General features: G+C 43.4%; 1 protein-coding gene across 1 annotated transcript in view; it reads right to left on the reverse strand.

Moving 5' to 3' along the window:
* col7a1l (collagen type VII alpha 1-like) overlaps positions 1 to 13,320 on the reverse strand; it is a 353,167-nt gene that overhangs the window by 335,589 nt on the left and 4,258 nt on the right. The window contains exons 4-6 of the mRNA XM_068059665.1: positions 12,959 to 13,052; positions 6,816 to 6,986; positions 5,168 to 5,331 (exon numbers count right to left, since the gene is read on the reverse strand). Of these exons, the coding sequence (XP_067915766.1) occupies positions 5,168 to 5,331; positions 6,816 to 6,986; positions 12,959 to 13,052 (429 nt within the window). The remainder of the gene's footprint in view (positions 1 to 5,167; positions 5,332 to 6,815; positions 6,987 to 12,958; positions 13,053 to 13,320) is intronic.

Genomic DNA, 13,320 nt, shown 5'->3' on the forward strand with positions numbered 1-13,320 from the left:
TTCTGTATCTACATGATAACGTTCTGTGTTTCTTGTACAAGGACCCCCAAATCCCTTTGAACACCATTTAAAAATATTCAGTTTTTTCTATTTTCTGCCAAAGTGAATAACCTCACATTTCCCCACACTACACTCCATCTGCCACCTTCTTGCCCATTCACTTAATCTATCTATATCTCTTTGCAGACTACTTGGGTTGAATCTTCCAGACTTGGGGGCCCCAACACCATCCACAGCAGCAGCTGGTCTGCAGGCGCGATCTTACATGAGCTGACCAATTAAGAACCTGCCTCTGGGAGCACTGTCCAATTAGGGATGGCGGATGGGTTCCGAAGCCGGGAGGTGGATACGCCTCGCTCACAGCTAGGGCGGCCAGCAGACTTCAGAGTGCCACCAGTGAGAATGCTGCTGAGGAACAAGCAGCAGGAGTGGCAGGAACGCAATGGAGGAGGCATTGATATCAGGGGAGCAGCTGGCACTGCATCAGTCCCAGCACTACTGGAGACATCTGTCTCCAGGAAATCCTCACTCAGTGCCAAGCCTTTGACATGGCAATGCACCAGCCTTGCCATTTCTTGTCAGTGAATATTAAAAAGCCTTAAAATCACACACGACTCAGACCCCCCGCTGTGCAGTTGCCGGCATGCTGACCTAGGCGTGAGGGGAGGGGTGCCGTACCATATCGGCAAAATTGCCTTGTGCTGGGAAAATTGACCCCTTAACAACCTTAATTGGCTTCCCTCTGCAGACACGTGGGTTGCCTGCATTGGACTCAGTCTGCCCCTGGGAAAAGCAGCCAGAAGCGGGAACTCATCCACAAACCAGGTGCATTTTTTCTTACATTTCCCAAATGCCTGGGAAAACCCCCACCCATTATGTCCTCCTCACAGATTACTTTCCCACCTAGCTTTGTGTCAGCAAACTTTGATACATTACACTTGGTCTCTTCACCTAAATCATTAATTTAGATTGTAAACAGCTGAGGCCCAAGCACTGATCTTTGTGGTACCCCACTAGTAACAGCCTGTCAACCTGAAAAGGACCTGTTTATTCCTACTGTCTGTATTCTGTCCTTTAACCAATCCTCTATCCATTCTAATAGGAACATAGGAAACAGGAACAGGAGGGAACCATTTGGCCCATCGAGCCTGCTCCATCATTCAAACTGATCATGGTTGAACATCTACCTCTACGCCATTTTTCCCCACTATCCACATATCCCTTGATGTCATCAGTATCCAGAAATCTATCAATTTCTATCTTGAATATACTCAATGATGGAGCTTCCACAGCCCTCTGAGGTAGAGAATTCCACAGATTCACCACCCTCTCAGTAAAGAAATTCCTCCTCATCTCAGTCTTAAATGGCCTTCCCCTTATTCTGAGACTGTGTCCACTTGTTCTAGACTCACCAGCCAGAGGAAACATCCTAGCCACATCCACCCTGTCACGCCTTGTAAGAATTTTGTAAGTTTCAGTGAGATCACCCCTCATTCTTCAAAACTCTAGAGAACACAGGCCCAGTTTCTGAAATCTCTCCTCATAAGACAATCCTGCCATCCCAGGGATTAGTCTGGTGAACCTTTGTCGCACTCCCTCTGTGGCAAATATATCCTTCCTTAGATAAGGAGACCAAAACTGTACACAATACTCCAGGTGCAGTCTCACCAAAGCCTCTATATAATTGCAGCAAGATGTTTTTACTCCTATAATCAAATTCTCTTACATTGAAGGCCAACATATTACCCAAACCCGATGAACACTTATCTTGTGCAATCACCTTTCATGTGGCACCTTATCAAATGCCTTTTGAAAAATCAAATATACTACATCCACTAGTTCCCTTTTATCTACCTTGCTAGTTACATACTCAAAAAATTCTAATAGATTTCTCAAATGCGTTTTCCCTTTCATAAAACCACATTGACTCTACTTAACCATATTATGATTTTCTAAGTGCCCTTTTACCACTTCCTTAATAATAGATTCCAGCATTTTCCTGACAACTGATGTTAGGCTAACGGGCCTGTAGTTCCCTGTTTTTCTCACTTTACTTTTTTGGACAGCGGTGTTACATTTGCTACCTTCCAATCCACTGGGACCATTCCAAAATCTGGGAAAATTTGGAAGATCACAACCACTGCATCTTTTATGTCAGCAGCCATCTCTTTTAGAACCCTCGGATATAGGCTGTCAGGTCCACGGGATTTGTCAGCTTTTAGTTTTAATTTCTCTAATTTTTTTCTTTACTAATAATAATTACTCTAAGTTCCTAACTCACGTTAGACCTTTGGATCCCCGTTATTTCAGATATGTAGCTTGTGGCAGCTACTGTGAAACAGATACAATATATTTAACGTTATTGCCATTTCCTTATTCCTCATTATAATTTCTCCTGTCTCAGCCTCTAAGGCACCCATGTTTTCTTTTGCTACTCTCTTTTTACATACTTGTACAAGCTCTTTCAATCTGTTTTTATATTTCTGGCTAGTTTTCCCCCATATTTTGTTTTCTCCCTCTTTATAAAATTTTTGATCATCCTTTGCTGGTATCTAAAATTCTCCCAATCCTCATGCTTGCTATTCTTCTTGGCAATATTAAAAGCCTCTTCTTTTAATCTAATACTATCCTTAATCTTTTTAGTTAGGCAATGATGGATCCCTTTTCTCCTAGAGTTTTTATTTGTCAATGAAATGTAGATTCTTTGAGAATTATGAAATCTTTCTTTAAATGTGTGCCATTGCTCATCTATAATCATACCTTTGAATCTAATTTCCCAAACCACCTTAGTCAACTCGTCCCTTTGTAATTGATATTTAAGTTAATTACTCTAGTTTTGGATTTATGTACATTACTGTCAAACTCAACGTGAAATTCTATCATATTATGATTATTTAGGATCCTTACTATGAGGTTACTAATTAACACTGTCTCATTACACAAAACAAGATCAAAAATAGCCTCTGCCCTGATGTACTGTTATAGAAATTCTCTCCTAATGCAATCCATGAACTCATCCTCCAAATTACTTAAGCTGATTTGATTTGTACAGTCTAAAGGAAGATACAGAAATCAACAAGCACATGGGAAAGGCATCCGCTGCTATGTCCAGATTGGCCAAGAGAGTGTGGGAAAATGGCGCACTGACACGGAACACAAAAGTCCGAGTGTATCAAGCCTGTGTCCTCAGTACCTTGCACTATGGCAGCGAGGCCTGGACAATGTATGTCAGCCAGGAGCAACGTCTCAATTCATTCCATCTTCGCTGCCTCCGTAGAATCCTTGGCATCAGGTGGCAAGACTGTATCTCCAATGCAGAAGTCCTCGAGGCGGCCAACAACCCCAGTATATACACCCTACTGAGCCAGCAGCGCTTGAGATGGCTTGGCCATGTGTGCCGCATGGAAGATGGCAGGATCCCCAAGGATGGATTGTACAGTGAGCTCGTCACTGGTATCAGACCCACCGGCCGTCCATGTCTCCGCTTTAAAGACATCTGCAAACGCGACATGAAATCCTGTGACATTGATCACAAGTTGTGGGAGTCAGTTGCCAGTGATCGCCAGAGCTGGCAGACAGCCATAAAGGCGGGGTTAAAGAGTGGCGAGTCGTAGAGACTTAGCTGTTGGCAGGAAAAAAGACAGAAGCGCAAGGGGAGAGCCAACTGTGTAACAGCCCCGACAACCAATTTTATCGGCAGCACCTGTGGAAGAGTCTGTCACTCTAGAATTGACCTTTATAGCCACTCCAGGCACTGCTTCACAAGCCACTGACCACCTCCAGGCACTTATCCATTGTCTCTTGAGACAAGGAGGTCAAAGAAGAAGAAAAAGAAGAAGAAGAAGAAAAAGAAGAAAGGAAGTAAAACTCCCCCCATGTTTATTGTATTACCTTTGGTAAAAACTCCTCTTATTTCTTGATTAATACTCTGCCCCACAATATACCTTCTGTTAGGGGGCCTATAAATTACCCCCACCAGCATTTTCTGGCCCTTGTTATTTCTTATCTTCACCCATATTGATTCTATACCCTGTTCTTCTGAACCAAAATCATTCCTTGCTACAGTCCTCATGTTATTCTTCATTACTAGAGTTATGCCCAATTCCTCCTTTTCCATTCTGTCTGTCTTTTTGAAACATCATGTAGCCTAGAATATTTAGTTCCCAACCTTGGTCACCATGCAACCACGTATCTGTAATGGCTATTAGAGCAAACCCATTTATCTCTATATGTGCCATTAATTCATGTAGCTTGTGAGGAATGATTTGTGCATTCAGATAAAGCACCTTTAATTTTAACATTTTACCATTTTTTCCTGATTTGACCTTACTATTGATGCACTATTACTGTTAAACACTCTGTCCCTTCCTGTCACACTCTGCTTATCCATACCAAATCATTACACTTCTCTGTGAGATTAGAGTGCCATACCATGAGAGTAGTTTGATATGGGGGAAGAGTAAGATGGCCTGGTGCAAGAGTGGGATGGAATCGTGTGAGAGTAGGGTGGCATATTGAGCAACTAGGAATGAGGACACTGATTTTATTTTTCACTCCCAATCAGAGGCCCCCTACCCTATGACTGGCCAATCGCAGTACCCCTAGAGCCATCTGAGCTGAGATCTGGTAGCTGAGTACAGAATGGACATTGAATCTGGGAACCTGCACAGTTTGTACGACCCAGCTCCACCCAGATGGTGAATCTTCTTCTACCGCTACTAGAACCACTACCATTACCACTGCTAGTACTAGCACCACCATTACTACCTTCACTACTAATACCACTACTACCACTATCAATACTACCACTATCATTACTACTACCAGCACAGCCAATACCATCACCAATACTACTACCACTACTAGTGATACCACTACCACAACAGAACACATTCATTTATTGAAGATCTTTCATGTAGAAAAATGTCCCAAGCCACTTCACAGAGACGTAAGTTAAACAAATGGAGGGTCTTATAATGTTACCATTCACAGTCTGGATCAGAGTTTATGGAAAAAACACCTGACTGAGCCCCACTTTCTGCCTTCACTATTTCCCACGTGAATCCACCTCTTGGATCCAGCAGCTTCAGGACCCTCTCTTCAGTGTCCCCCTCCACCTGACCAATAACTGTGAAATGAGAGCCCGGGTGGAACCAGCATCACCCACCTGCCTCTCTTCCCCTGGTACCAACCATCCGGCAGATGAATATGGATTGATGACGACTCTGTAGCTCCTCACACCTCCTGTAGCTGGAGTCCAGGACAGTCTCATTGAGCTGTAACTCAGTTCATTAATCACCAAGTCCCGGGGGCCGATGATTTTCTCTGCCACTGGTGAAAAAAAGGGACAGTAAGGATTAGATTTATCTATTGCAAGGCAGAGAGAGCATTCATTACCATAATGCTGTTCTGCTTCTGTCCTATTTATTCATGAGTTCCCTTGAGAGGTGATATTTATTTCAAATTTCCTTCCAGTTCCTAGCACTCTGATTAACACCTTTAAGAAGGTCTGGATGAATGTCTGATTAGCAAGAGGATTGCAGTTTATTAGAATAATTACCAAGACAATCTAAAACTTTGCAAAACATAATTGTTCTTCAGCTGCTGACAATGGGGAGATTCTGCGCCAAAGAAGGGAAGACATTACAGGATGTAAAATAGAGGATGGAGAGTTAGAGATTTCAGGGGAGACTTTTAACTCCTGGCCAACCTGCTTCTCTCCTGAATACCCAGGCATCTAGCAGTGGAAAGTGTGGTGGGGACCTAATGCACCTTTCTGTCTGTTTGAAACTCTCCATCACCAAGACAGCATACTTCCACCTCCATAACATTGCCTGTCTTCACCCTGTCTCAACTCACCTGCTGCTGAAACCCTCATCCATACTCCTGTTACCTCCAGACTTAACTGTTCTACTGCTCTGCTAGCCAGCCACCCACGTTCTACCCTCCATAAACTTGAGCTCATCCAAAACTCTGCTGCCTGTATCCAAACCTGCATCAAGCCCCATCATCCCTATCCTCGCTGACCTACAGGAACGCTTCGATTTTTAAAATTCTCATCCTTGTGTTCAACTCCCCCCATGACCTCGCTCCTCCCTATCTCTGTAATCTTCTACAGCCCTACAACACCACCCCCCCACCCCCTCGAGGTCTCTGTGTTCCTCCAATTCTAGCCTCTTGTGCATCCCTGATTTTCGTCACTCTGCCATTGACAGCCATGCCTTCAGCTGTCTAGGCCCTAAGCCTTCCTCTCTAAACCTCTTTGCCTCTCTACTTTTCTCTCTTTCTTTAAGTCACTCCTTTAAACTACATACCTGTCCCAATATCTCTTTATGTGGCTTGGTATCAAATTTTGCCTGATAGTGCTCATAGCAAAATGTTTAATGTGTTAAAGACATTTTATAAGTGCAAGTTGTTTTTGAATCATCTTTCAGGGAAGGCTTTGAACGGGCCCTTCACGTGCCTACCCTAATCAGTTTAAATATTCAGATTGAGGTCATATGCCTGATTAGGATGCCAAAAATGATTTCCAAGGAGCAATGGCTTGGCAAACGCCAGTCCCACTCTCTCGAGGTGTTGAGAGGCCAAATGCCAGCTCTTAAATGAGCAGTTTTGCAATGTAAGTCCGCTCTCACTCAGAACTGGATTGAAACTGTCCAAATTCATTTCGTCTAGAACCAGCAGAGAGAGAGGAGAGAGATTTATCTCTTCAGCCGAGGGCCAGACAGTTCCTGGTGGTGAAAGTACAATGAACCACGGTGCCACCCTGCTCTACTTTGAGAAGTATTTCCATTGCATCATTCACAATTACTTACACGGTGTAGGCCTCACTGGCCTAGGAGGCTCCGAAGCTGTGAAACAAAGTCTTCTGGAAATTTTGGGTAAAATGCTGTTGAACAGATGAAAATCCTCCACAAATAAATAGTGCTCTTCAAATGGATCAGAAGCAATTTTCTTCAGTTCATTTTTATCTGAACTTTTTATTCCTTAAAAAATAGGGACAAGAAATACATTATGAAGACACATACATTCAAACTTTAATCTATGAGCCTTGATGTCTGTCTTATTTTATTTTGTAGTTATCAGTGTCATCCAGCTGAAATGTTTTAGACCCAGGGAATGGAACATTTTCCATTTGAAGCACCCAGCATCAGAATTGAGGTCAGGCACAGTGGTGGGATGCAGAGTAAAGCTCCCTATACACTGGCCCAATAAGCTGCCTCATCTCCCATCTTAGAAGAACATACTCTACCAAAGCATGTGCTGTGGCCCATGCCTACTAGAAATGAGACTGAGAGATTTCCTCAGACTCATTTCCCAACATCCGTACAGCGAACAAAGGACATTTTCAACCCATCGGTTTGTGCATGACATGGACCCAGGTTCCAGAGGAGTCCAACTCACTGATTCATGCAATGCCTGAATTTTTATTTTTTTACATACAAAGGCAGTTTGGTGTACCAGCAGGTTGGTGTACAAATACAAACTGTCACTGGCTGATGTAATGAGTTCTTTGTGTTGTCTGATACAACATAAATGAGATGCATGGCGTCCAGTTCGTTGACGATCTCAAACAAGTTTATTAACAGCTAAACTAGTATGTACAGTACAGAGCAAACTATTTACAGAACCTTCATCTGGGTGTTACAGTTGCAGAGTGACTCTGGCTTCAAGCCACATGACTACATCCTTGTACTTGACTTATTAGCATACTGAGATCTTAAAGGGACATCACTCTTGAAGCGATCATACAACAGCTGACAGAATAACTACTGCACAATTCCTTTCACTGTGAACCAAGCCAAGCCAAGCCAACTAATTCAGTGACTAATTGAGGAATGTGGTGTAGTACTGGACCATGCAGATCAGGAACCTGACACTCTATCTGGTGACCTGCTGGAAAGTGTATGAGTACTGAAGGAGGGCAGGATCAAGCCACTTGCAGTTAAGACCAGAACTAGGGACCATAACTATAAGATAGTCACTAATAAATTCAATAGGATTTCTTCCTTACCCAGAGCGAGGTTAGAATATCGAACTCACTGCCACAATGAGTAGTTCAGGCAAATAGCATAGATGCATTTCAGGGGAAGCTGGGTAAGCACATAAGGGACAAAGGAATAGAAGGATTTGTTGATGGGGTGTAATGAAGTAGGATGGGGGCAGATTCATGTGGAGCATAAACAATGGACCAGTTGGGCCAAATAGCCCGTTGCTGTCTTTTTTTATTCTTTCATGGAATATGAGTATCACAGGTAAGGCCAGCATTTGTTGCCCATCCCGAATTGCCCTTGAGAAGATGTAGTGAACCATCTTCTTGAATCACTGCAGTCCATTTGGTGTAGGTACACCCAGAGTGCTTTTAGGAAGGGAGTTCCAGGTTGTTGCTGTGCTGTAAATACTTGATAAGCTCATTAGTAATCTACCCACAATCAAATTGCCTGGCAATACTCAATAATGAAGTTTGAACAAATGTTCCTTTTGGTACTTTTCCTGCTCCCTCTCCCCTTTCCCATGGCTCTGTACTAGCTTGAAAACTGTTCATCTCTAAGATCTTCCGTTCTGGTGAAAGGTCATCGATCATCCCTCTCCACAAATGCTACCTGGCCTAATGAGTATTTTGCAGCATTTTGTTCTGTTTATATCTGACAAAGCAAGGATGGCCACCTGTGGTGACAAACATCAAACATCAGTGAAAGTCAACTCCTCTAGGAGAGGAGAAGAGGGAAAAAAAGATAATTAAAAGCAATCAAAGATTACAAGCAATTCCCTTTGCAATGATGGTGTTACAAGGCCACCTGTTTCGGAAACAATAATCTGTCTGATTGTCTCATCCAGTCTGCTTACAGCCAAGAGGGAAGAAAGTTGGTTATAAATAGAAAATCTCTGTGCAGGGGCAGAATGTGGTAGGAGAGGAGGAAGAGGTAGGTGGGACAACAGTCTAATGAAAATTAGATCATGCAAAAAATTCTTATAGAACTCACAAATGATCTCGAAAGTTGCAGGGCCAAAGAATCAGTCCCATCTTCAGCCCTTGGTTTTCTTTTATTCATTCCTGGGATGTGAGCATTGCTGGCAAAGCCAGCATTTGTTGCTCATCCCTAATTGCCCTTGAGAAGGTGGAGGTGAGCTGCCTTTTTGAACTGCAGCAGTCCATCTGGTAGATACACCCACAGTGATGTTTGGAAGGGAGTTCCAGGTTCTTGACCCAGCGACGGTGAAGGAACAGCGATATAGTTCCAAGTCAGGATGGTGTGTGACTTGCAGGAGAACTTGCAGGTGGTGGGGTTCCCATGCATCTGCTGCCTTGTCCTTCTAGGTGGTAGAGGTCGCAGGTTTGCAAGGTGCTGTCAAAGGAAGCTTCGCAAGTTGCTGTAGTGCATCTTGTAGATGATATACACTGCTGCCACTGTGGAGGGATTGAATGTTTAAGATGGTGGATGGGGTGCCGATGAAGCAGGATGCTTTGTCTTGGATGGTGTTGAGCTTCCTGAGTGTTGTTGGAGCTGCACTTATTCAGACAAGTGGAGAATATTCCATCACACTCCTGACTTGTGCCTTGTAGATGGTGGAAAGGCTTTGGGGAGTCAGAAGGTGAGTTACTTGCCGCAGAATTCATCTGATCGGCTCTTGTAGCCACAGTATTTATATGCCTGCTCCAGTTAAGTTTCTGATCAATGGTAACCCCCAGAATGTTGCTGGTGTTGGATTCAGCGATGGTAGTGCTGTTGAACATTAAGGGGAGATGGTTAGATTCTGTTTTGGAGATGGTCATTGCCTGACACTGATGTGGAGTGAATGTTACTTTCCAATTATCAGCCCAAGCCTGAATGTTGTCCAGGTCTTTCTGCATGCAGGCTTAGACCGCTTCAGTATCTGAGGAGTCACGAATGGTACTGAACAATGTGCAAGCATCAGCGAATATCCCCATTTCTGACCTTATGATGAAGGGAAGGTCATTGATGAAGCAGCTGAAGATGGTTGGGCCTAGGACACTACCCTAAGGAACTCATGCAGTGAGGTCCTAGGGTTTAGATGATTGACCTCCAACAACCACAGCCATCTTCCTTTGTGCTAGGTAAGACTCCAACAAGTGGAGAATTTTCCCCTGATTCCCATTGACTTCAATCTTACTCGGGCTCCACGATGTCAAGGGCAGTCACTCTCACTTCACCTTTAGAGTTCATCTCTTTTGTCCATGTTTGGACCAAGGCTATAATGAGGTCTGGCAGAAACCAAACTGAACATCGGTGAGCAGGTTGTTGCTGAGCAAGTGCCACTTGACAGCACAGTCGACGACACCTTCCATCACTTTGCTGATGATTGAGAGTAGACTGATGGCTGGAGTGGATTTGTCCTCCTTTTTGTGGACAGGATATACTTGGACAATTTTCCACATTGCCGGGTAGATGCCAGTGTTGTAGCTGTACTAGAACAACTTGGCTAGAGGCACGGCTCGTTCTGGAGCACAGGTCTTCAGTACTACAGCTGGGATGCTATCAGGGTCTATAGCCTTTGCTGTATCCAGTGCTTTCAGCCATTTCTTGATATTATGTGGAGTGAACTGAATTGGCTGAAGACTGGCGTTTGTGATGCTGGGGACCTTAGGAGGAGGCCGAGATGGATCATCCACTCAACACTTCTGCCTGAAGGTGGTTGCAAATACTTCAGCCTTGTCTTTTGCATTGATGTCCTGGGCTCCCCCATCATTGAGGATGGAGATGTTTGTTAGTTGTTTAATTGTCCACCACCATTCACAACCATTCAAGCACCACTCCAGAGAATCCAGCACACAATCTTCACTGACACCTCAGTGCCAGTACTGGGGGAGTGCTGCAATGTCAGAGGTGCCATTTGTCAGATGAGGCATTAAACCGAGGTCACATCTGCCCTCTCGGGTGATGTCAAAAATACTGTGGCCACTCTGTTCATGAAAAGCAGGGGAGTTCTCCCCAGTATCCTGTCCAAATAGTTGTCCCTCAACCAACATCATTGAAATTGGTCATTATCTCATTGCAGTTTGTGGGATCTTGCTGTGTCCAAGTTGATGTGCCAAGTTACTTACAACAGTGACTGTATTTCAAGTAGTACTTCATTGGCTGTAAAGTGCTATGGCAAGTGCTGAGGTCATGAAAGACGCCGGAGAAATGCAAGGAATTTTCTTTTTCTTTCCATGGCCTTCCTAGATTTCCATGTCAAGTTCCTAACTGATTTAGCAATATGCTCAAAGTAGCCACCAGGTGGCGGCAAGAGCCCTAGCACCACTCAAATCACTGGCAAGGACCAGGTTTTTAAGCGAATGCAGCAAACAGCACACGGGAGGCTTCAGGAAAATGAGCGCAATTAAACTTCAATGAAGATATTAACACAGACCGTTAATAGAGCAGCATTTGGCTTCCAGCAACAAATGCTGTCAGAACAACTGCATCCCCATTCCACAGAGTGTCGCTCCCGAGAAAAGTAGGCAAATTCGTTCTGTCACAGCTTGGAAGCATTGTGACATGATGCAGTAATTTGTATCAGAATGAAACAATTAGCATCAAAATATATGGCTGTGCTGTAAAAATGTCGTTATGTAATGCCACCTAACGCATAAAATACTCCTTGGAAGTGTGAGCACAGCTTGTTAAAGCCATATTTTTAAAAAATGTAGGCTAATCGCATTTTAAGTTTCCTAAATGGAGATGCAGAATAAAAGAGCAAACAGATAATGATAAATTTGTACAATGAGGCAATGTTTAAACCACAGTTACAGCTCTGCATGCAGTTAGCACACCCCATTATAGAAAGCATGTTAATGCTCTAGGGTGCATACAGCATAGATTCCCCAGAATGATGAAAGGAATGAAAAACTATAATTGAGCAGAGATGCTGGAGCTACTCTTTAATCCTTTCAATTCAGAGGAACGAGAATAGGCCATTCTGCTTCTCGGAGCCTGTTCTGCCAGTCCAATTAGATCAGGGCTGATTTGTATCTTAACCCCCATCTACCCGCCTTGGTTCCATAACCTTGAATACCTTCACCCGACAAAAATGAATTAGATGACTTCCAGTCTGGAGGAGAGAATCCAAACTCCAACTACCCTTTGTGTAAAGAAGTGCTTCCTGGCATCACCACTGTAGGGTCTAGTTCTAATTTTGTTCAAATTATACATTAATTTGATTTGTTTCTCAAGCAATGGCAATCTCCTGTACTGTTATATTTAAATTGCTTGATTCACAGTACTGTTTAATTTAATTTTCCTTTCAGTGAAATGACTTTGAGTTAACAGGGAATGGATTATATTCCACTGGAGTAAAGAAGACTAAGAGAAGATCTAATTGAGTTTTTTTTTAAATTATGAAGTGTTTTGATAGGGTGAATAGGGAATGGCCTTCTTCGGGTTGGGAAGTTGGTAACAAGGAGTCATCAATTTATAATTATCACTGGGGGAGTGAGCTGAGTGCAGTTCAGAGAAATTTATTTTCACAGGGAGTTGTTGGAGCGTGGAATGATTTACCACAGGGTGTGGTTGAGGCAGAGAACATTGCATCTTTCGAGGGGGACATAGATAAATTTCTGAAGCAAAGGAAGATGCAGGATTATGGGGAAAGTGCAGGGCGCAGGGATTGCTGTACGTTCCATGTACAATTCAGTGTCCAGAAACCATGGATATCCATTCCTGGTGGACCCGGTGATTGTTAGAAGAAAGGCACTGGACATACCATGACCATGTCCCTTGTTATTAGCTTTTTAATGAGGCTCCCCGGGCATACAAAGGGATTTGTGGACAGGAAGATCAGTCCCATGTATTTCCTCATTAGAACTGAATAATGAGCATTCTTGTGCTGCTATTCAATTATCCAATGTGGAGTCACTGAACACTAACCCATGTGACCAGGTTTTCTGAACATTAACCGACTGTAATCAGGAACCCTGAACACTAACCCTCTGTAACCTGGCTCACCGAACACTTACCCACTGTATACACAGTCACTCCTTTGTCTTGCAGTCTTGTGGCTGGTTCCTCAACTGAGTCTGCAGACTTTCCATCTGTGATCAAAACTATTATCTACAAAAATTGAGCACAAGAAGTAATGTGGAGTGGCTCAAAGAGCTGAGGTGCATGTACACAATTATTGGAAGTTTTTGTGTTGAACATTCAATTTTTAGGAACAAGATAATGGCCCTTGGCCACAACCAGTCCAACGCTTCTTCTTATAGATCAACCTCACTTACCCAATTAGACACCACATCCCTGAATCCCTTTCAATATAGTTCCTTGCAGTCCTTCACCAGGTAGGTGCGCCAGGCCTTGCAAATATTGTTTGTGGCATGTT

The sequence above is a fragment of the Heterodontus francisci genome, chromosome 27 (genome assembly GCF_036365525.1).
Source record: "Heterodontus francisci isolate sHetFra1 chromosome 27, sHetFra1.hap1, whole genome shotgun sequence".
In the NCBI taxonomy this organism is placed as follows: Eukaryota; Metazoa; Chordata; class Chondrichthyes; order Heterodontiformes; family Heterodontidae; genus Heterodontus; species Heterodontus francisci.